At 36.3% G+C, this 23,422-nt stretch overlaps 1 protein-coding gene across 6 annotated transcripts; it reads left to right on the top strand.

The window, feature by feature from the left end:
* The first annotated feature begins 2,749 nt into the window (after positions 1-2,749).
* Positions 2,750-21,139, top strand: sall3.S (spalt-like transcription factor 3 S homeolog). 6 transcript variants are annotated; one of them, XM_018268825.2, is made up of 4 exons: positions 2,757-3,988; positions 13,881-16,805; positions 17,022-17,362; positions 19,882-21,137. In XM_018268825.2, exons 1-4 carry the CDS (start codon positions 3,910-3,912, stop codon positions 20,311-20,313), a joined length of 3,777 nt encoding a protein of 1,258 aa, XP_018124314.1. In that variant the 5' UTR covers positions 2,757-3,909; the 3' UTR covers positions 20,314-21,137.
* The last annotated feature ends 2,283 nt before the right edge of the window (positions 21,140-23,422 follow it).

Raw genomic sequence — 23,422 nt, 5'->3', positions numbered from 1 at the left:
ACTGCTGAGTCCCGTTGCCTTAGAAAGTTGAAGCACCAAACGGCAAATTTCTAATATTCCTTTTTGCAGGACATCTTTTGAATGAAATTACACGCTTTTTATTAACGGGAAAAGTGCACTTTTTAATAAATGACAGTAACCCAAAGCTCCCCATCTCTCTCCCCCCTGCCCAAGGAATCGTGCAATATAGGCTTTATGGAATATTTAAATAGATTACACGAATTACAGCAAATACGTAATTATATGTTCAGCTAATGTACAAAATACAGTAGTCATTTGCAAATAATATTACCAGGCAGACAAAATAATAACGTGTCTCTCCTTACCCTGCAAACAACAATGCGAGAGAAAGATAATGGACAAATTAGATGTAATTATAGGGAGGAAAGTCAACTTTCTTTTCAGCAGAGCTGTGTAGGTATTCAGAATGTGAATGATATGTGTGTGTGTGTGTGTGTGACACTGATTGCAATGGATTTTGTGTGGGTAGTAACAGCATGTCATACCTGTGTGTGTAAGTGTATTATACATATATATATATATTCCAAGATACACAGAGATAGATTATGTATATGTGTGTGTTTGTGTATATATATATATATATATATATATATATATATATATATATATATATATATATATAATCTCAATCCCACCGTTTAAATGTAAAAAACATTATTACACAGAGAATTACGAGTGGATTGTGCCCTGCACATGTTATTGTGACAGAGAGTGCTTGATACACCTTTTTTTGTTTTTTTGCTGAGCCTACATTATATCCTGACCTTTATTGTAACAGTTCCCTTACATGTAAGTCAATTAAAAACAATTCTGCTCATCGCAGCTTTAACCCACTAAAGCGAAGACCTGGGCTCACTCTCTGCAGAGTCTGCCTCAAAAGAAGTCACCTAGCTGCTGCAGCTGGATTGAAAGGAATGCGACCAATCTCCTGCGCTCTGCGATTTATTTTTCCCACAGTTCCCTCTCCCAGACGCAGCATTTTTAGAGGGTATAACATGACTTATAGAAGTTGCGCCCGCATTAAGTCTATACTGTGTAATTACTGACACTGGGTTAATCCAGTACATTAAGAACACGAAGTTTTCATAAATAAAATTGTTCATGAAGATGCGCATGAGTAAGTGTGCGTATGTGTATTGTGTGCGTATCTGTCTATATCTATGTATATGTGTGTGTGTGCATATATATATATATATATATATATATATATATATATATATATATATATATATATATATATATATATATATATATATATATATATATATATATATATATATACAGACACATAATACATACGCATTTACATTTCTTTAATTTTGACATGTATATGTATTTCAGTAATATCAAATTAGATAGAGATACTACAACTGTCTGAATGTATTTGTTTAATTTAACTAAATCTACAAACAACCAACATGAAAGTTACATTCTTGCCAAAATAATAATGTTTAAAAAAAATCAAACGAATATGTAACAATGTAACAATGTTACATAAATGAGGCGCACGATATAAACTAATCGAAAGAGTTGACACAATGGTTTCCTCCTGATTTCCATCGGAATCTAGGAAACAAATGTAACAAATAGATGTGATTTCTCGTGCCTGCTGGAGATCTTTGCATCGTCTCGGTCGGGATCTGCTGATGGACAGAAGGAAGAGAAGTGGAGGGAAGTGCAATCAGCACCAAGTACTTGACCTTAGGACACGAGTAAAAGTTTAGGATCCCCTCTAAGCCATCAATCATAGCAAATGAGCAAAGACAGTCTTCTCTATAAAGCGATTACAGCCGATATACCTGTTTGCAATTAATAAGTGTTACATATAAATTATATAGTGATACATTAACAAATGCTGGCAACAAGGGTGGATGGCTCGGGCAAAACTAGAGCGGGCTTGTGTTTATTACAAGGGCAATAGTAGGATTTCCAGAGTAAAAATGAAACTGAGCCAAAGTGAACACGGAAGAGGTCGGACAGGGGATGACAGGGTCGGACTAGCAGTGGGGGGAGGACAGGGGTCGGACTAGCAGTGGGGGGAGGACAGGGGTCGGACTAGCAGCGGGAACATGACGGTCCTGTGCACAGAAGCTAAAATTTTAGCGCAGTAGGGACAACACTAGAAGCTTTCGCCCAATTTTGGAATTTTAGAAGTGCCCAAAATCTGCCCAGTTTTGCCATTCAGTTGCTTTTCCACACACACGTTTCTGTATAAAATGATTCTAGTTTAACACGCCTATACCTAAAAAAGGACTCAGATGCCCCGCAGGGAATAGCAGCACATAGGGGTCGGCACTGGGGAGCAGGCTCAGTAGCATCAGCGCTGGGAGAGGGCCACAGAGAGTACGTGCTACATGATCCTGGCGTCTGTGCTGCCTTCTCCGCTTTCCTATCCCCAAGCAGCCCCTCCTCTCCGGATTGGACGAGAAGAAGCTCCCACAGTCTGTACAGTGATGTACTGGCAGCGAGACAAGTTCATATGAAATGGGTGTGAGACACCGGCCGCGAGTAGCACATGGCTCATGTTAGTAGCTGGGAAATCGTCTAAGAGCCACTATGAATAGCTGACATACGCCCCCCATGTACGCGCGTGAAGGAGAGGGTGTGCTGCTCAACGAACAAGTGCTGCGACTTTTTTTCCCCCCTTAACCCGGCACCCCTCCCATCAACTCCACCACCCACAGCATAAACCGCTCCGGCCCACCCCCTCCCGTGACAGGGGAAAGAGAAGGTCTGTGCGAGGAGCAGTGTGCGCGCTGCCCATTCTACGGTCAGGAGAGTCTGCTGGGGAAGGTCTCACTGGGACAGGGGGGAAGAGATAACAAGAGCAGCAGCATCAGGCGCGGAATACTCATTAAGCCACTTCTGCACTGCAGCTTAACTCCCAGCAAGTTCACGTCAAGTGGAATAACCCAGCGACCGGTGCTGAATTCCCTTACTGTGTACCAAGCGGCGCGCTATCTGATCCCATTCGCTACGGCTGTTACATCCTCTGAAAGCAAAGGGGGGTAAACCGAGAGCAAACACGGTGCTTACAGCAGTCAATGCCTAAACTTCTTGTGAAGTTCCCCTCTGAGCGCCGATCGTACAGTCCCTCCGTATCGCACCCAGGTACCAGCTGGCAGCACTCACTGGGACTCTCTCACTAAAGCAGCCAGTCAGTGTCAGTGGCTCCTGGAGTGCAGCAAATCAGATACACAGCCAAAAACACAAGGGAAGGTGAAAGGAATCACCGGGCAAGGTCGTGTACATGGAAAGGAGAAAATAAGTGTAATTAAAAGAGAGAGAAAAAGAGAAGGGGAGGAAGCTGCAAGTAGAAGGAGCAAGAAACTTTCCGAGCTCCACTCTCCAACCAAGTCCAATGGCACTGCCGGGAGCGCGGGGACACTGAGAGGCCGCCAAAGGGTCAAAGAGCACAGCCCCGATATCTAAAGTTTGGGGGTGGAGAATAACATTCATCGGCCAAGCAAAGAGGAGATGAGCAGCACATGACCTTCCCTACAGTGACATGTTCTCTTCTCGGGCTCCCAGAAGAAGTGTAGCCCGGCGGGCGGGCGGGGGCCTCTGCTGTGCCGCTCGGTGCAAACAAACCAGAGCATTTGGCGGAGTGAGGCGGCTAATTGCTTGAGGCCGTCCCTCATTTCCATATGAAGTCTGTGTCCGCTGGCCCCGAGCCAATCCCCTCTCACCCCCGCCACTAATCGCCATGTATTATTCACCATCACAATTAGTTACCGACATGCGCAATCCGCGCCGCACCGACACCGCTTCATTTGCCCTCATTTTGCAACTCGACTATTTGTGAACATTTTTTTTTTCTTATTATTTGCCACTGATGTATCTGCAAAAAAGCAGAGAGGACTCTGAGTTCCCAGCGGCGGCGGCAGCATGTCTCGGAGAAAGCAAGCCAAGCCCCAGCATCTGAAATCAGAGGAGGGCATCACGACTGAGGGGAACCCTAACAACGGTAAGGGGAGGGGGGGTCCTGCCTACCCACTATTATCCCTATTATTGCCATCTAAGCGCTAACATGCCATTCCCCCCCTCCATCTCCCTCACTTGAGCTGTCCTGCGCCTGTCACTCTCTCTATCCCACTCGCTGCTGCTGCTGCTGCTCCACAAACTCCTTCTGAGCCGCACTCATTGCATTTATTCTTCTCTGTCTGTAGGAAAGTAGTTGTTGTGTACTGATCTTGGAGAAAAGTTTCACACTAGTTTGCACCCAGGGGAGTAACTATAGAGGAAGCAGAGAGAGCAGGGGGTATAGGGGCCCCATGAGGTCCTAATTCATATACAATTTAAATAAATATTGGTAAAACTGGTCAACCTGGGACCTGCAAAAATAATCTACTGTGGGGCCCAGTAATATCTAGTTACACCAATATTTGCACCTGCAGAGCAGCCTGCTCCATGTCCTGTCTGCTTCTGTTCCCTGCTCCAAGTAGGGTTGCCACATGGCCAGTATTTTACAGGCCTGGCCGGTAAAAATGATGGTTGATCCCAATGTTATTAATAGGGAAAAAAGATAAATATATAGGAAGGCTGGTATTTTTTTGCAGAAAAGGTGGCAACCATAAGAGCAGACAAAAGGAGAGTCAGGCAGAGAGTGTGCAAGGACAGTGCAAGTTCAGTGTATTGTGGGGCTGTGTGTGGGGCTATAGGTTAGTGGGAAGGGGAGAGCAATCTCTAGCTGCACACTGACCCTGCCTGGCTGGAGAGCTTAGGGGAGACTGAAGAGAGGCCAAGCTGAAAGTTCCTGTTAGCAGCGGGAGGTTGTTTCTACCGTTCAGCTACTGCAGGACAGGACTATGGGACAGGCTGGGGGGGGGGAGAGGGAGGAGGAGGAGGCTTTGCTGATCTTGTTTGGGAATGGAGGGAGATTGGAAAAGACTTCCGGAGACGTCTCTGCTGAGGGACACTGCACACACACACACATACACGAGGAGAACAGGTACCACAAATGAGTTCATCAGCCGTCAGCGCCGGGGAGCTTCACCCAGCTTCAACCAAAGGTGAGAGAGCTTTGCACCATGTGTGTAGGGTAGAGTGTTCAATAGGGAGGCTGAAATTTATGGAGGCAGAGAGAGAGAGAGGAGCATGGGTTACTGTTACTGGAACATTTGTTCCCTGTAACATAGACAGACACACTCCCCTGCCTGCTAGCACCATGCGCTGTCAACACCTTCATCACTTTAGCACATAGAAAGTTGCTTGGGGTGCTGTCCTTTCCTTTCACTCCCATGTCACTCACAGTTATTTGTATTTAGTAACATTCAACTTTTGTGCTTTTCTAAACCCATTGAGCAACGGAGGAGTTTCCATGTTTCTCACAGAGTGCTCTGGTGCATATCCATAGCTGGGCTCTGTGTCCCACAACATGTACATGTCCATCAAAACCACATCTTATCCTTTTACATTTCAACTCGCAGACTGAGACATCTTTGTTTATTACATATGAGCGAATAGTGCATTGGATTTCACACATGCAGCAATTTGTGCCAGACCAGCCAGATATCTATTATATTAATAGATAATAAATACAATTATATATAATATTATATATGATTCTGATTTTGCAAGGACTTGATTGTGCTTTTTCAGTGAGCCACACGTTAAACATTTTGGTCATTGCTGAGTTGCTGCAGACAGTATTTATTTTGGTGGGCTAATGATCCCTTTTGGTAATGCACAAATTAAACCTGGGCAGCTTTCTGTAATAAAGTGTCCTGCTCAGCCTTTGTTAATGTATTTAATTGTGGGGTGCCGTGGAAGGAAGGCCTTGCTTCATGGGTTTTGAAGCGGTAGTTTCCAGATGCTTTCTTTCATTCCATTAAACAGCAACATGTCATTGTCAGGCTTCACAATAGTTTCCTGGATTTGTGGAAGAAAGTATGATTCTTGGAAGCTGCTTTATGAGGAATCTTATCTGTGTGGCTGTGACACAGGAGATTAGAACAGGAGATATGCTAAAAAAAAACGCTTGCATATGGTGTGTATATTAAAGCACAGGAGGTTTTTTTGTGTCATGGAAATATTTTTTTGTTTACTTCTTCTCATAGCATTTTTCACTTTTGGTTTGTTTTGTATTCTACTCAACGACTACACCATCAAATGATTGGTTTTATTTCTGAAGAGTGAGAAATCCATAGGGTTACATTGCATCCTAGTGAGGACTTTTACAGCTCGATTATTGTGGCTTGGGAAGAACTCAAATCACATTTCCACAGCAACCTCGAAATTTATTAAAAAAAAACGTAGTTGTAACAATGTTAAAAGCCTCTCTCACAATTACAATCTGTGTTGTCAGATCCAGCTACTAAAAACGATATTTAGCAATACCTGCATTTTCAGCTTCCTTTCTTTTTTTGTAAGATTGCTTTGGAAATGCCCTGTTGATATAAACTGTTGAAACCTTCAGCGGAACATTTATCTGTATAATGTAACCTCACCATTAAACCAGTGAAGAGGCCGTGCACATTTAGGTGCATGTAAAAGGTATTCTTTAATGAAACTGGATTTGGTTTAATTGCCAGACAAGCTTTAAGTTGTAGTTGGTGATGTTTCTCTCTGTTGTACATCTTAAATTTGTTAAATATGACGGAAAATAATTTATAAATCGTTAAATAAATTATACCAGACTAGTGTGTATGCCTAATATACAGTATATTTATCTATCTAGCTATTAATCTGTCCTCTCTCTTTAGATATATATATATATATATGTACACACACTCGCATATATATATATATAAGCATATATGTATATATATATATATATATCTTCCCGTCAATTTTTCATTTTGTTGAGTCCACTACCTACACATATATAACATCTTACTATTCCAAAGATATCAGATGTAATTGAATTGATATTAGAAAAATTCAGATTATGTTTTTATGATAAAAAAAAGGTTTCCATTAGGTCTGCTTGATCACAGGTGTATTTGTCTACACAGTTTACCAATCTTTGGTTATGAAATTAAGATTAAATGCTCACTTCAGAAAAGGAAATACAATAATAAAACCAAGGATTTGAATTTTAAATTATACTGGTTCATAATTGCATTTTTGAAGCATCTATTGCAAATTATTATTACATTTAATTAAAATAGCATATCTATATATATCTATTCATATACACACAGACACACACATCTATCTGTCTATCTATCCTCACAAACACACTATAAGCACTGTAATATTAACGTAAATAAATATCAACAGTATGTGTGGACTATTACATACATCAGATATTTTAAAGGCATTTAATGTAAATAGCACATTGGCACCTTATAATATATATATTTGTTTATGCTGCAGTTTTAGTCAACATTATACACAAAAATAATTTAATTACACAGCTAAATAAGATTTTTGATTGTTTATAAATACTTAAAATCATTGACCCTAACAAAAAATGCAGATGTATATGTTTTCCACAAACATTTATCTTCTAAGCACCCATCAACCTATTCAGATATAGGATGCAGATATTGGGAAGTTAAATAGTTAAACCCAAAGTGGGTCAGGTTTCCTTATCATTTTGTCTAATCCTTCTCCTGTCCTCCTGTTGATCATACGATGACCAGAAGATTATTTTATTTCCACTTTAAAGAGCTGTATCTAAAATCCTAACATCAAAAAAGGAGTAAACAAAGGCTCCTGTGTAACATCTTAACACACAAAGGTAGTTTTGAATATTTTCAGGTAGAACATGTTAAACACATTGCAAGGCAAACAATTATTATAATTGTTTTTTTTTGGGTAATTTACTGATTTTATTAAGAAGGGATATTTGGGTACACTTCTAAATAAATGCAGGCAAATCATTTCAATAAGTGGGAACACTCGCAAGCCATGTAAGTTCTTTTGTGATTTTACACGAGTTCACACGTACATTTTTTTGGTTATTTATATATGGTTGCTATTTAGATGTGGTGATAAATACACAGTACAAAATTGAAATATATTTTAAAACATAAGAACAGTTGCCTGTTTCTAGCTTTACATGTCTTGGATGATGCAGCCCAGTTTAAATTGTTTAAAATAGCCTATTAGGCTGCTATTTTAAACCATTAATGCCCACACTAGAGATTCATTTTGTTTGGAGACATTAAAAAGGTGGGACTGCATGAAGTACCAACAGGTTTCCAATGGCTTGTCCCTGAGGGTGGGTGTTTAGAAGTGCTTTGACAAGGCTGGCTGATTTAACCTTTGCCTGTTTTGCCCTGCCAGGGGTGGCCGCTAGATGTCAAGCTCATAATACAATTAGTACATCTGTGCAGTTGACCTTGGCAGCATGGTTACTTCTGTTATGTTAAGTGTTAACACTAGATTTGAGTGTTACCTAGAGATCTCCACATGTTTCGTACATGCTATAGAGATTAGCAGCTACTGATCTTCTTAAGCTAAAGTGTTAATGCAGGGAAATATTATCTTCTGTGTATTTCTGTCTCACGATCAGGATTCTTTTCTGCATTTCGAGAAAAAGTTTCAAGACTCTAATTCGGCATAAGTCTTATTCTTTTGTCTGTATTTGTCTTATTCAAGTGAAGATAAATTACACAACCATTTGCCCATTTCCCCCAAAATTGCTAGTGTATTTTACACAAGCACACATAAAGACATACACTTGAAATCACACCATTTCATTATAAGAAAAGGAACTAGTTGACTTGTCAGAAAGATAATGGGCGTTAGCCTCTTTATTTTGGCTAATGCAAATGTATTTGTTTTTCTTTACATAAAGATGCATTTCTGAAAGTTCAAATAGAAAATTGTTTAAATTGTTGTGTTAATTTTTTTTTATTTTAAATTATGATAAACTAGATCATCCATTTTACTAAGTATGCCTTAAAATCACAATGTATTTTTTTCGCTTTTTGAACTATTAATAAAATAATATATATAATGTATATAATAATGTATTATTTTCATAATACATATATGAAAAATGTGAATAGATTAAATTAACAGCCTATATTTAAGAAAGATATGTTTACAGAGATTCTAAACAAATTAATACAATTCAATCCTCTTAATGTAGAAGGTCTAGTTATATAATATCTATTCTTCGAAAGTGTTTAAATATCTTTACTTAAATATAAAAATACACAAACTGAATCTGTTATTTATATTTTATACTGCCAAATACTGAGACTAATTAGTCATCATTTTGCTTGCAAAATGTTTTATCTTAATATATTTGATGGTTTGGATATAAACATTATATTCAACTGTAATGCATTTTTATTAATAATGTAAGTAAAAGTTAAACTGCACATATATAATATATATATATACATACATATACACACACACACACACACACACACACACACACACACATTAAACACAGAGAAATTAATTCCTAAACTGTAAAATCTGCTTCTTATAAGTCTCTGTATTCTCTAATGATATTGTCCATGGCTAAGCTTCTGTTTACTTGCACGGTGTTTAAGTAGCTAATGGATTGCTTTCATGATTACAAACTGCAAATGTTAAAAAAAGCAGAAGACAGTTGGTGAATATACCACAGGTGGTTGTTACTTAACAAATTCTGAGATTTAGGCCACTGAATAGATTAATCTAAATATACTAGATCCATAACATTCTGCATAGTAATAGTGCCCTCCACTGTTCACTGTCATGTTGACAGGCATTGTTTAGTTTGAAAGAGGGCAAAAAATTCTATTGAGTCTGGAATTTCTTCTACATTGTTGAACACAGTAGGGGTCTCTATTTGTCTCCTCCTGTTTCACAGCTTGGCCTCTGTATGTGATTATTCATCTTCCTTTATGGGAATCGCAGGATCATAAAGAGTTAAAAAGAATTAATTTGCAAGAAAACAAATGCCTTGAACTTTTTTCTCTCTTAAATTCCACAGAGCTAAAAGGAAAACCATTTTGTGGCTTCAGAATTGTTTTATGTCACCTGGCCTTATAAAAGAAGCTATGTCTTCACTCAGCCTGTACTGTACATGCATTCCAATTCTGAGTCTGTTCCTTTAATTCTTATCTTCATGTGATGTAGCTGTACACGCACAGCAGAATTTGCTATTGCTTAGTTGTTCATGATAATGGGGGGCAGTTAACAACAGTGCTACACAAAACATGCATCATTATTATTAAGATTTTTTTTTTTATAACTGAGTTGCTGTGTTTTTATTTTGGGAATGTAGAGGAACATATGCTATACAGTATATGTTTATCTAGTGATACACCATTCCACTGCAATACATCTAAATGTTGATGGATTATAAATGTAAAAGGTAAGCCGGCATTATGTAGCCACTCCATAAAGATTTAGCAAACCAAATATAGTCTTTGGGTTGTCTTTCAATAAAAAAAAAAAGAAATAAGATTTTATGTTATTATAAATACAGTTATTCCCCCCTCATGCCATAAGGTACTAGCCAAACAGATTGCACCCAAATCTCCTACTGAAGCAGACAAAAAATAAAATATGTTTTGTTGGGACAGATATGTAATTGTGATTACTGACATAGTGACAATGATGATATTTATGCAATGGATGTTTTATGACATTGAAACATTAATGTTTCTTACCACAAATCATATAAACTATGTATACATTTAAATTTCTTCTCATAAACACTGCATACAACTGTGAAGAGGTTCTGCACAAAGGAAAAGCACAACCTTGAACTAAACTGCACACAACAGAGTTTACTCCATATCAAGAGAACAGAGCTTAAGCTTCCTCTGTAAGTGGCAGGTGTATAGGACGGGACATTTTCCAGTGGATCAGGATTAGATGTTGATCAATTCTTAGGTGAGATTTAGATTTAAAACATTACATAATCAGATACTTAATTAGATTTTTCTTTTTAGTAACTTGAATTCCCACACATTCAAAATTGGTGTGACACTACTTTTTTTTGTAATGACGAATATTGCAGAAGATAAAATCTTTTGAACTGACAGAGGTGTGATGGAATATGTTTGATTTCTTAAATTTAGCTTTAAATGCTATTATCAAAAGGAATCTGGCATAACGCAGAATTATCACACATACATAATAATAATAACTGGAAGCAGCCTATAACTGTAATTTAAAATTAGCACAGACTATTCCAGTTAGAATAGCTATTACTAACCTTTATGTCAGTGATTAGCTATCATGTAAATTACTTATTCTGTGTAAGTGTGTGCTGCGTGATTATCTGTTTATTATAATAATTAATCTTAAAGCAGTAGTATATGAGCTGTAATCTATAATGTGTAATATCGTTACAGAAAGCTGCCCTATGCTATGTCGTTTTTCATTTAAAACAAAAACCTTTTTTATGTTGTCCTGGTGAAATGGAAACATTTGTCTGCAGTCATACTTATGCGGCTTATGTTTTCACAGCTAGAATTAAGACATCTGAAATTGTGAATGACAGGGCTCAAAGATGTGCATGTAGATTATAATTTACCAAGAATATATGCTACAGTTTGATAGCTTCCAGTGTTCCTATAAAAAAAGGAATGACGTGTCTTGCGTATTTTTTTAAACCAGACATAAAAGTTAAAATGTGGTAGATCACAAACATAAAAATTAGAAAATATCAAAACAGTTGTTCTCCAGGATGGTTGTAATAATGCATGCAAAAGCATGATTTTGATTTAATCTTTTGCATCCAATAGCTTGTTAAGGCTAAACTTGTGATGTGACCTTTGGCCACCTTTGCTTTTATCAAGTACAATTTGGCTGATTCTTTTCACACAAATATTGTTATTTTATTAACATCAAGGTGATTAACATTGCAAAAAATAGTGCAGCATTGTGTGAAATAAAGGTGCAATTAAGAGTGATATATGTTTAAAGTTCTTTATTTTTATTTTGTTCTAGTACTTAGAACTGGTTTTGAGCTCATACATATATTTGGCCACTATAAGCAAAATTATATATTTTTTTAATATTTAAAAAAATGACAAATGAATGTTGCATAATTTTAGCAAGTATGTTTTTCAGAAATCAGGATATCAAACAGGCAAAAGGTTTAGCTACACTTTTTTCTGTGACATTATATACTGATTTTTTTTTATCTGCTTTTGTTACTTTACGGTAGGCTTTGTAATGGTTATAATAGACATACATTCTATTATAGAGGTGATTAAGTGATTTATACCTTTAACTTTATACAATCAGAATCTCTTTGGTGCATTTTCAGCACAATTTCAGATTATCTGCTATAGTGTACAAAGTTTGTAAGAAGAATATATTTCTTTTATAAAAACTTGCCAGCAGAAAATGTGTTATACATTAAAAATATTTACCCTAACTACAGCAACATATTTGATCATAATAGTGCATATTGATTTTTAAATGCACATTCATTGGTTTTCAATTCTTATATTCCATTATGAGTTAAATATAACAAATTCAGTGATAATCTCATTTAACAGGTTTAACCTAATTAATTAATTTATTAATTAACACATGGTTTTTAAATTGAAATCAAATATATCTATTGAGAAATGTTGGATGTTATACTTAAAAGAAATGTAATTATATTATTGTATACTATAATGCTGCAGCAATATTTTGATATAACACTCTACTGTAAAAGATTAGTGCTAATGACATCATTATTTCTTTTCTATGTTTTTTCTACGCATATATACAGGCAGTTTTAAATTAATAGTAATTCGTGTACATGCAGCCTTAAAAAATACATAACCACTTACCAAGTTAAAGGTGTTTGAAATGGTATTATATGTTTATTTCAGTATAGCTATTTATTTGATCAGGTGTGAATTAGAATTCTGTTCATTAAACATGCTTGTCATTCAGCACAAGAGGGTAACGCAAGTCAGAGGAAGTGACTGCCTACAACAGTAATTAAACATGTGTAACCAATTAGTGGGTTTTCTACAGTGGCGCAAGCATATAATTTACAAAGTCTATCTTAAAGAATAGATTGAAATAGGTACAAAATTGTATCTCCCCATAACACACTTACATTAAAAATGTCAGTAAAAATTTAGTTTTAATATATAATTCCAAACTTGACAGCTAGCACCTATGATTTGTAATTTTAGTAGTTAGAAACAGGTTTTTAACTTTTTTGGAGAATCAAACTTTTTAATTTCGATTTTGAAAGCAGTTATTATTTTAATAGTGTTCTTGAAAAACGGTTTCAAACACAATGGTAACATTACATTTAAATAACTATTTAAATAATTAAAATATGGGACAAGTGTATTTATGATAAGAGTCCTGTGATGCGTTCAAATATTAATACAACAGTTATCATTTCTTACTATTCAGCTGCATCTGAACAATGCGACAGAACTGGAGTATTTAAAACAAAATTTACCAAATATCACTCCATTTTTATATAATGGTCATATCAACTTGCTTGAAACTCAGTGTATAAGACTACAATTGCTTCATTTGATTTTGTCAGGTGCTGACTGAACTTTGAAAGGTTACAGATTAGTTTAGCAATGTTAACTGAACTGGCAAAGGCATCTCTAATTTTGCTGGAAATTAGGAAGCTCGATGCTAAAGGGGAATCCTAATGAGCCCATCAAAAGCCTGATTTGTACGCAACAGACAAGGTTGCTGTGAATTGTATGAAAATATTGGAAATCAATGGCTTCTATGGAATTTCATTAAGAAGCAGTATCCACAATTGATAGAGCCTCATAATTTGATGGATTGCGCAAAGAAAATTATTAGCTAGGTAGAAGAAGCCATAGACTACTTATGTTGGGCTTGAAAATTGTTCAAGTGGGGTAATTTGTAAGAAATAAAAAGTATTGATTTTACTTGTGCAAAATTTTCAAATGTAGCCATCTGTCATTTGGTTTTAAAGCTAATATAGTCTTTTCATTTGCTTTTAGCAGCAGCTGCGGAAGGACCCGATGATTGTGACAGTGGGAATGAAAGTCGAAGTGGAAGCGAAGAAACTAATGTTTGTGAAAAATGCTGTGCTGAATTCTTCAAGTGGACTGATTTCTTAGATCACAAGAAGACATGCACTAAAAACCCTCTTGTTCTAATTGTGAATGATGATTTAGCAGCACCAGTTACAGAAGAGGTTCCAGAACCCTCTCCTGCAGGTTCTCCCAGTAATCACGCAGAAAGTGAGACTGCAGAGGAAAATATCCAGGTAGAAAATAATGACACCTGTGACATAAAAGATACTGAAAAGGAAGAGGAACCCATGGAGGTTGAAATCACAGAAGAAAAAAACTACCCAAGTCAAGAAGCTTCAGACTCTTCTACTCTTCTACCTCAGATTCCTGAACCATCTTCCATAACTAATTATAACATGCCAAACACTAATGTTACCTTAGAGACTCTGCAAAGTACTACAGTGGCAGTTGCACAATTTTCACAAAATGCACGATGTGTGGGGGGTGCAAATGCGGCAACTGCAATGGCAATTCCAATGATTTTAGAACAGTTGATGGCATTACAACAGCAGCAAATTCACCAGCTGCAACTCATAGAACAGATACGTAGTCAAGTTGCACTGATGAACCGGCAGCCATTACGGCCTCCCTTAAATCCGACAGTTCCATCCCAAAATGTTCCAATCCCTGCTTCCAATCAGTTGCAGGGTTTTGCTGCACACTCTACCCTACAGTTAACCTCAGTAGTCCCTCCCACTCTTTCAGGACCAGCAAATAGTGGTCAGCTCCCTTTGTTTGAAAATCCACAGCATATGTCACAGCCTCCCTCTGGGGCAAGTACCCCAAATATACCATGTCCTGTATCATCTGCACCAACAGAATCCACCACATCATTGTCAGCAAATAGTAAAGCAACTTCAGCAGCCCATTGTTCTTTGTCCAATTCTACAAGTAATCCAACCCATCCACAGAGCTCCTCAACACCCCCATCTCTAGGACATGGAAATATCCTAAATTCATCTTCCAGTTTGCCAAGTCCACTTCTACCTCAGAGTTCATCAAATAGTGTGATCTTCCCCAATCCTCTTGTCAGCATTGCTGCAACAGCTAATGCATTAGACCCTCTCTCTGCACTTATGAAGCACCGTAAGGGAAAGCCACCAAATGTGTCAGTATTTGAGACCAAGACAACCTCTGAGGATCCATTCTTTAAACATAAATGTAGGTTTTGTGCCAAGGTCTTTGGAAGTGATAGTGCATTACAAATCCATTTACGTTCTCATACTGGAGAAAGACCATTCAAATGTAATATATGTGGAAATCGTTTTTCCACAAAAGGAAACCTAAAGGTTCATTTTCAGAGACACAAAGAAAAATATCCCCACATTCAGATGAATCCATACCCTGTTCCAGAATACCTCGACAATGTTCCCACTAGCTCTGGAATTCCATATGGAATGACTTTTCCTCCTGAGAAACCAGTCACAACATGGTTAGATAGTAAGCCTGTGTTATCAACTATTCCAACCACAATTGGATTGCAGCTTCCTCCCACAATACCTGGTGTAAATAACTATAATGATTCTCCAAGCATTACACCAAGTAATCAATCCCCCCAAAGGCCATCTCCTGCTTCTAGTGAATGCAACTCATTATCTCCTAACATAAATAATTCTGAACCCTGCATACAAGCATCTTCAGAATCTTCGCAACCAGAACAGACAAGAACTATTACTCCTAAACAAGAACCTATTGTTCAGCCTTCTTCCTCTACAAGAGTAGGTGAACAGCCTGTAAATGTACAGATATCTTCACCTGTCACTACTCCTGTTCCTACAGTTACAGATTCCAGCGTTTCAACAAGCCACTCAAACTCTGTGCTTCCTCCCATGTCTGACCAATTCAAGGCTAAGTTTCCATTTGGTGGTCTACTGGAATCTATGCAAACATCAGAAACCTCAAAATTGCAACAATTAGTTGAAAACATTGATAAAAAGATGACAGATCCAAATCAATGTGTCATTTGTCACAGAGTACTTAGCTGTCACAGTGCTCTCAAGATGCATTACAGAACACATACAGGGGAAAGGCCATTTAAATGCAAAGTTTGTGGACGTGCCTTTACTACTAAAGGCAATTTGAAAACACATTTTGGTGTTCATAGGGCAAAGCCTCCACTGAGGGTTCAACATTCATGTCCCATTTGTCAGAAAAAATTTACGAATGCTGTGGTTCTGCAACAGCATATTCGTATGCACATGGGTGGGCAGATTCCAAACACCCCATTACCAGAGGGCTTCCAAGATGCAATGGACTCGGAACTTTCCTATGATGAAAAGAATCTTGAAACAATGAGTGACTATGATGATGATTTTGATGACAATTCATTAGAAGATGATCTAGACTTAAAGGACACCCCAAGTGACTCATCTAAGCCACTCATACCATACTCTGGAGCATCACCTGCTTCACCTCCTAATGTCATTTCCAGTATTGCTGCTTTAGAAAATCAGATGAAAATGATTGACTCTGTTATGACTGCCCAGCAGTTTATTGGTTTAAAAAACATAGAGAATGGATCTGGCGAAATCGATCATTTAAGCAATGATTCATATTTTGCTGTTGGGGACTTAGAAAGCCAGAGCGCAGGCAGTCCAGCAATGTCTGAATCCTCTTCATCTATGCAGGTTTTGTCACCAGCACATAGTCACAGTGAAAGCATTAGATCTAAATCTCCAGTTATAAGTAGTCAAGAAGAGCCACCAGTCATACAACTCAAAACCGAAAAGCCTGACAGCCCTATACCTACTCCTGAAAATGATGGTGTACTGGATCTGACATCCACTAACCCTGGGAGGCCAATCATCAAAGAAGAGGCTCCTTATAGTCTCCTGTTCCTGAGCAGAGAACGTGGTAAGTTTAAAAGTACTGTTTGTAATATCTGTGGCAAGCCTTTTGCTTGTAAGAGTGCATTGGAAATTCACTACCGCAGCCATACTAAAGAACGGCCATTTATTTGTACAGTCTGCAAACGTGGGTGTTCCACTATGGGTAATTTAAAACAGCACTTGCTGACACACAAATTGAAAGAGCTCCCATCTCAGTTATTTGAACCCAACTTTACTCTAGGTCCCAGCCAAACCACAACTAGCCTGGTCACCAGCACAGCGCCTGTCATGATCAAAATGGAAGTGAACGGTCACACCAAGCCTATCTCATTGGGTGAAGGTCCCCACCTTCCAGTTGGAATCCAGGTTCCTGCTGCACCACAGACAGCGATGAGTCCAGGCATCACTCCAATGCTGGCACTCCCACCTAGACGAACTCCAAAGCAACACAACTGTCATTCGTGTGGGAAGACCTTCTCTTCAGCAAGTGCACTACAGATACATGAACGTATTCATACTGGTGAAAAGCCATTTGGCTGCACAATCTGTGGTAGAGCATTTACCACAAAAGGGAATCTTAAGGTAAGGTGAACTCTCTCCCGTCTAACAAAAGAAAACCTAAGGATTGGGATTAGTAAAGTCTACCACTTTAAAACTGTTGCTATATGTCATTGCCATTTCATGATGTGTGTGTGTGTGACTTAACATGTTTTATATGCTTTCAGCTGAAAAATTAGCTTAGCACTCAAATTTTCCTTTTAATAAAAAAACATTTGCTTTGGGTGAGACTTTGTGTCAAAAGGTTTGCAATCTTGCTACTCATGTAGGCACTCACGTCTTAACTAAGAAAAATGCACCTGGGTGTAGTCCAATTGTAGAATATTGCTCACGTAGCACTAAAGTGGCACAGAACTCACTTTTCAGCTAGATCCCCCATCCTTACTCAACTTTGAGAAAACCTGGGGATCCAGCAGAAATGTCAGTTCAGCCTTAAATTAATGGTTCGTACCGCTTAAGTTGCGGTATCCTATTACTGGACATATATATGCATTTACATTTACTCTATAACAGTGTTTTTAACCTTGTTGTAGAGCTTGAACGCATATATATATATATATATATATACACACACACGCATATATATATATATATATATATATATATATATATATATATATATATATATATATATATATATATATATATATATATATATATATATATATATATATATAATTTAGGGGATTTTAGGAGTTAAGAATATACCTTCTAAGTTGTGTGTTTTTACCTGCCCATACAAGTTATGACATTGACGCATATAACACTGTAAGACTCATAGATAATAAGACACAAATAAATACTTAACCAGTACTAATATGCACACAAAAAACTACAACAAGTTTATGTACATTGAGTTACAATCCTGTAACACTTTAGGACATAAGTTTAGGAAAGCCTAAACTATATAATGCATCTCTATACATATCTGTAAATAGATTCAAATTTATAAGAAAGAAAAAATAAATACATGGCTCGTTACTACCCTTTTGCTAGTATTATATAGAATATATTATTTGTAATGACAATTACATGCCTGCTTCTGGTCTTAAAAATGTAAAATAATTCTGCAGTTGAGTTTTTAGTGACTAAATTAGCTTCACAAGTCAGTGTTGTAACGTATTGCTCTTGCTTGTAGATTGTTTTTGGTTTTCAGAATCGTGCTACATAAAACACATATGTGACATGGAAAATACACATCAAATTTAATTTTTTTTCACTTATCGGTAAAACTGCTTCATATACTGTTACATATAAACACACACACAATTAAACATTTGGATTTGAAGTACCTGATTTTTTAGTATTATAATTTAGATAAATAAAAAAAATAGCATATAGTGCTACTCATTTACATTTTGGTTCATAGTAGGCAAGATTTTGGTGTTTCTTTTTTTATAACATATCTAGCGTTGTCTTTATAACATTTTATATCAATACTTGCTTATTTTGTATTTGTAGTATCAAACAGAGTTTTCTCTAAGGCATTATAGTAGTGTGAAATAATTTGTTGATTTGGAAGAACTGATTTGTATACAAGTATAGAAGCCACAATTTGTACAATGATGACTTAAAAGATTTTATATGTCCTTTCGATTGTGGGGCAAGAAATGTTTATGAGCTGGAAGATATATTTAATTTTTAACACGTCCAGCTAATTCACTGCATTATGAAAAGCTTTTGATAAATGGCTAATGCCCTGAATGCTGCCTTGCACGTTTCTAAAAAGACTTTCAAAACAACTTCTGCTGTTATTGTGTAGCTTGTATACTCTTTCTTTTGTAGAAATTGGCTAATAGGAATTCCCATAGCGTCTGGAATTTCAGACTGAAACTTTACCCTTTTTTCTTGTGAACAAGGCTTTTAAAAGTTAGTCGAATAAGTGTATTTTTCTTTCTTTAATCAATAAAATAAGCCCTTTAAGAGGTATAAATGGCCCCTAAATATACAGTATATCTATATTTTTTTATTCATTTTCTGTGAGTACAGAAAATCAATTACCAATTTTTATCTAGTACCCAGGCAATTGACCCATATAGGTGTGTGCACGCTTCATTGTTCTATATATATAGTATATATATATTAGATACTATATATAGTATATATAATTAGTATATATATTTGCTGAAATACCCACACTTATGTTGGAATCATTGCCAGGGTACACACTGATCAATACAAGACATTTATAGCAGAATCTGGGGTGCTCTCATTAGGACACAGGCCACCTTTTGAATAAAAGTTAATGCTACAAGAATATTTGCCTACATTTAACAAGAAATGTAAGTTTTTAGTTTGATTTACACGGTAAAGTATTAGACAATTTTTTTGTGATAACTGTATTGTAACATCTGGAAAATTCTATGCTATGCTTTTGTTTACTTTCTGGACAATAATTTTAAATTTTTCCTAATGACTTCTACATCTAAATCATAACATATACATTTTAGTTTGCGAATAAAACATGTTAACTCTTGTTGAAATATATTTAGTCTTGAAATTACTTAAATTCATGTTTCTGTGTTCTTGTTTTGTATCAATAGGTTCACATGGGAACACACATGTGGAATAATGCTCCTGCGAGACGTGGTCGTCGGCTATCTGTTGAAAACCCTATGGCTTTGCTAGGTGGGGATGCTCTGAAGTTTTCAGAGATGTTTCAGAAAGATTTGGCAGCTCGAGCAATGAATGTTGACTCTGGCTTTTGGAATCAGTATGCTGCTGCTATCACAAATGGGCTAGCTATGAAAAACAATGAGATTTCTGTTATACAGAACGGAGGCATTCCACAGCTTCCAGTCAGTTTGGGTGGAAGTGCTATACCAACATTAGGAAATATCTCAAGTGGAATGGACCGAACACGCACTGGCAGTAGCCCTCCTATAATTAATCTGGACAAAGTAGGCTCTGAGTCTATAGTCAATCGACCATTCACAAGGTTTATTGAGGAGAATAAAGAAATTGGCATAAACTGAATTTAAAGGAAAAACACTTAAGGCAAGTTCTCTTCAAAACTCTTGTACTATTTGATGTACAGTTTTTGAACAAAGGTCACAGATTTCTACCCCCCCTTTTGCCCATCAGAGAAATGCATAGTTATGTGGATGAAGAAGAGATGTCTTGCAAGATCTGCATGGTACTTCCTTCAGCAATTTGACTGACATGGACATTTTTTGCTTTATTCTTTCGATAATGAAGTTTATTCGATAACACACTTACAAAGGCTGCAGTACAGCATCATGTTTCCCTGCGCAACCCATCATTTATTAATTTATTGAGGTGATACACATTGACTTCTTTAGCCCAATCTTTTGAAAGTTTTGTTTAAATTAGATATAAACTGGAAGTCTATCTTAAGTACTATAATACTAAATAATCAATTTAGTATGTCCCACCCATAGTATTTATAATAAATTTATGCGGGTATCCAACAGTATCAAAGCCCCATCCTTAAAATAAATATTTGTACAGCAGTTTGTGACTTTTTCTTAGCTATTTTTGTTGCTATAATTCAGTAATTTTTATTCCAATGCAGGCAAAACTGTGGTGTTTTATTTGGGACGATAGCATGCTTTACATGTGCAAGTATCTGTCAGTAACACATTTTTTAATTTAAATATTTGTAGCTGCTATGTGGGCAATTGTTTGATATATATGAGAAAATGTGTGAAGAAAAGTACAATAGTTGGAAATCCATTTCCACACAAAACTTTTCACTCATAAGTATCACTTCATAGGAAACTGTGAGTCAAATCTTCATGTGACCTTTGCTGTAAAATAAAGGGTAATGTTTGTATAATGTGCTTGCAAACTCTTTAATTTATTCTATTGCACTTTTAGTATTTTGTATTAGGGTTGATTGTCTATCATTTGGGAAATTAATGAAGATGTAAACTATTTTATAACAGCCCTGTGGGTCAGAGGCAAGCAAAGCAAAACATAAAAACTGTCATAATTTCCTTGTCAAGTCATATTTCAGTTGTATGTAAAAACATTTATATATATATATATATATATATATATATATATATATATAGTGAATAAAGTACCCCCTCTTGTAAAATATAAGGATATTATAAGTTACCGAGGAGTTTCATGACCATATAAAAACACGAGGCCGAAGGCCGAGTGTTTTTATACAGGTCATGGAACTCCGAGGTAACTTCTAATATCCTCATATTTTACAACTGGGGGTACTTTATTTATTATAATACACAAATTTTAGTGAGTCATGTGACAGAAATTACATCACTACTCACCGTTTATAACTGATGACATCACTACTCACCGTTTATAAGGATATAATTTACAGGATATTCATGGCTTTTGTGTATTATATATATATACATACAATGCAGATGTTCTTTAAGGTCTGCCTCCTAACCATGGAAATTACTTGGAACTTATTAAAATGTTGTCAAACCTAATTTTATTTTAATCCAGTCTAATAATCATATTCTCAAAAAAATCACTGCTACATGAGACTGTGAAAGTATATTCTTACCCTTCTCTGCTGTTATTATTGTCTTAATGTCTGCCTAATTATACATATTGTCTACTAATATCTACAATTTTTTTTAAAGAATGGGAAAAAATATAATGCATTATTGATAAGTAGGGCACATATCCTAGATTTAGATATTGGTAGAAGCATATTTAATTTCCAGAATGCTACAACTTTATAAAACATCAAGAAGTAGCTCTAGGGACATGAGTGGCACTAGTAAGCAGGGTTGGCAATTCATCCATTTCATAAATGGCATGTAAAGGAAACTAAACCCCCAAAATTAATACTAAAGCAACAGAAAGTTTATATCAAATTAAGTAGCATATTAAATAATCTTACCAAACTGGTATATATATTTAAGTAAATATTGCCCTTTTACATCTCTTGCCATGAACCACCATTTTGTGATCTGTGCTGCCTCAGAGATCACCTGACCAGAAATGCTACAACTCTAACTGTAACAGGAAGAAGTGAGGAAGCAAAAGGCAGAACTCTGTCTGTTAATTGGTTCATGTGACCTAACATGTATGGTTTGTTTGCGTGCACCGTGAATCCTAGGATCCCAAGGATTAAAATGTACATCTTCTATTTATGATTACCCAATGGCACATACTACTAAAAAAGTACATTATTATTAAAATAGTTTATTTAAATGAAGCAGGGTTTTACATATGTGCTGTTTGATGCAATATATTTTTAAAGATACCTACATTGTTTGGGGGGGTATAGATTTCCTTTAATAAGAATAGAATGACATTTGATAAAATGTCAGTCTGCCTATTGCATTATATTAACTATTTATAGTGCTTATATCTTTCAATAAAGGGTGCAGGTGAAAATGCTTTACCCTTCTAGTGACAGGAGGAGGAAGTAATTTTAAAAAATTACCCTTCTAAGTTAAATTAACCCCTCCTTATCATTAAACCTGATGACAATTCTGTGATTCAAATAGTGGTTTATATTTGAGAATATATAGATTTATTTGTAATAACAGTGATAGGAAGAACACATTTTCAGTACTAGCCCTATAGATTTTCCCATACTAAGATTAGTTGTATATTGCCTCTTTAAATTGATGACAACCCTGCCAGTAGCTACCTCATTGCTGTTTGTTTCATGTACAAATGTTTAAAGCAACATTTTTTTTAATGAGCATTAACTCTGTATCCCAGGAAATTGCTCTACTCTAATTTTTGTAAATGATACCTCCCAGCATCCTTAGTTTTCTACTAACAGTGGACAGTTTTGAGTATTATATCCCTGCTCCAGTATACTATATCTCATTCATGCATATACTCACATTTATTTGTCTTATTCATCTCTGTCTTGCTACCTAGAAAGACTAGCTGTATTCTCCTAATTATTACCTTAAAATAGTAGTTTACAGTTCACAAAAAAGGGTCATTATAACTTCTTGTATGTTTTCTGGACTTCGGGTATACTTTACCTGCTTATTTACATCTCAAAACAATACTCCATCACATTTATGTAATGGAAATAAATCTAATGGTACTGCCTGCAGAGACTTGTGGAAAAAACATGCAAAATGCAACAAACATTTTCAATTAATAATTTGG

The sequence above is a fragment of the Xenopus laevis genome, chromosome 6S (genome assembly GCF_017654675.1).
Source record: "Xenopus laevis strain J_2021 chromosome 6S, Xenopus_laevis_v10.1, whole genome shotgun sequence".
Taxonomy (NCBI): Eukaryota; Metazoa; Chordata; class Amphibia; order Anura; family Pipidae; genus Xenopus; species Xenopus laevis.
The sequence above is the reverse complement of the archived record's forward strand: the minus strand, read 5'-3'. Positions and strand labels throughout refer to the sequence as shown.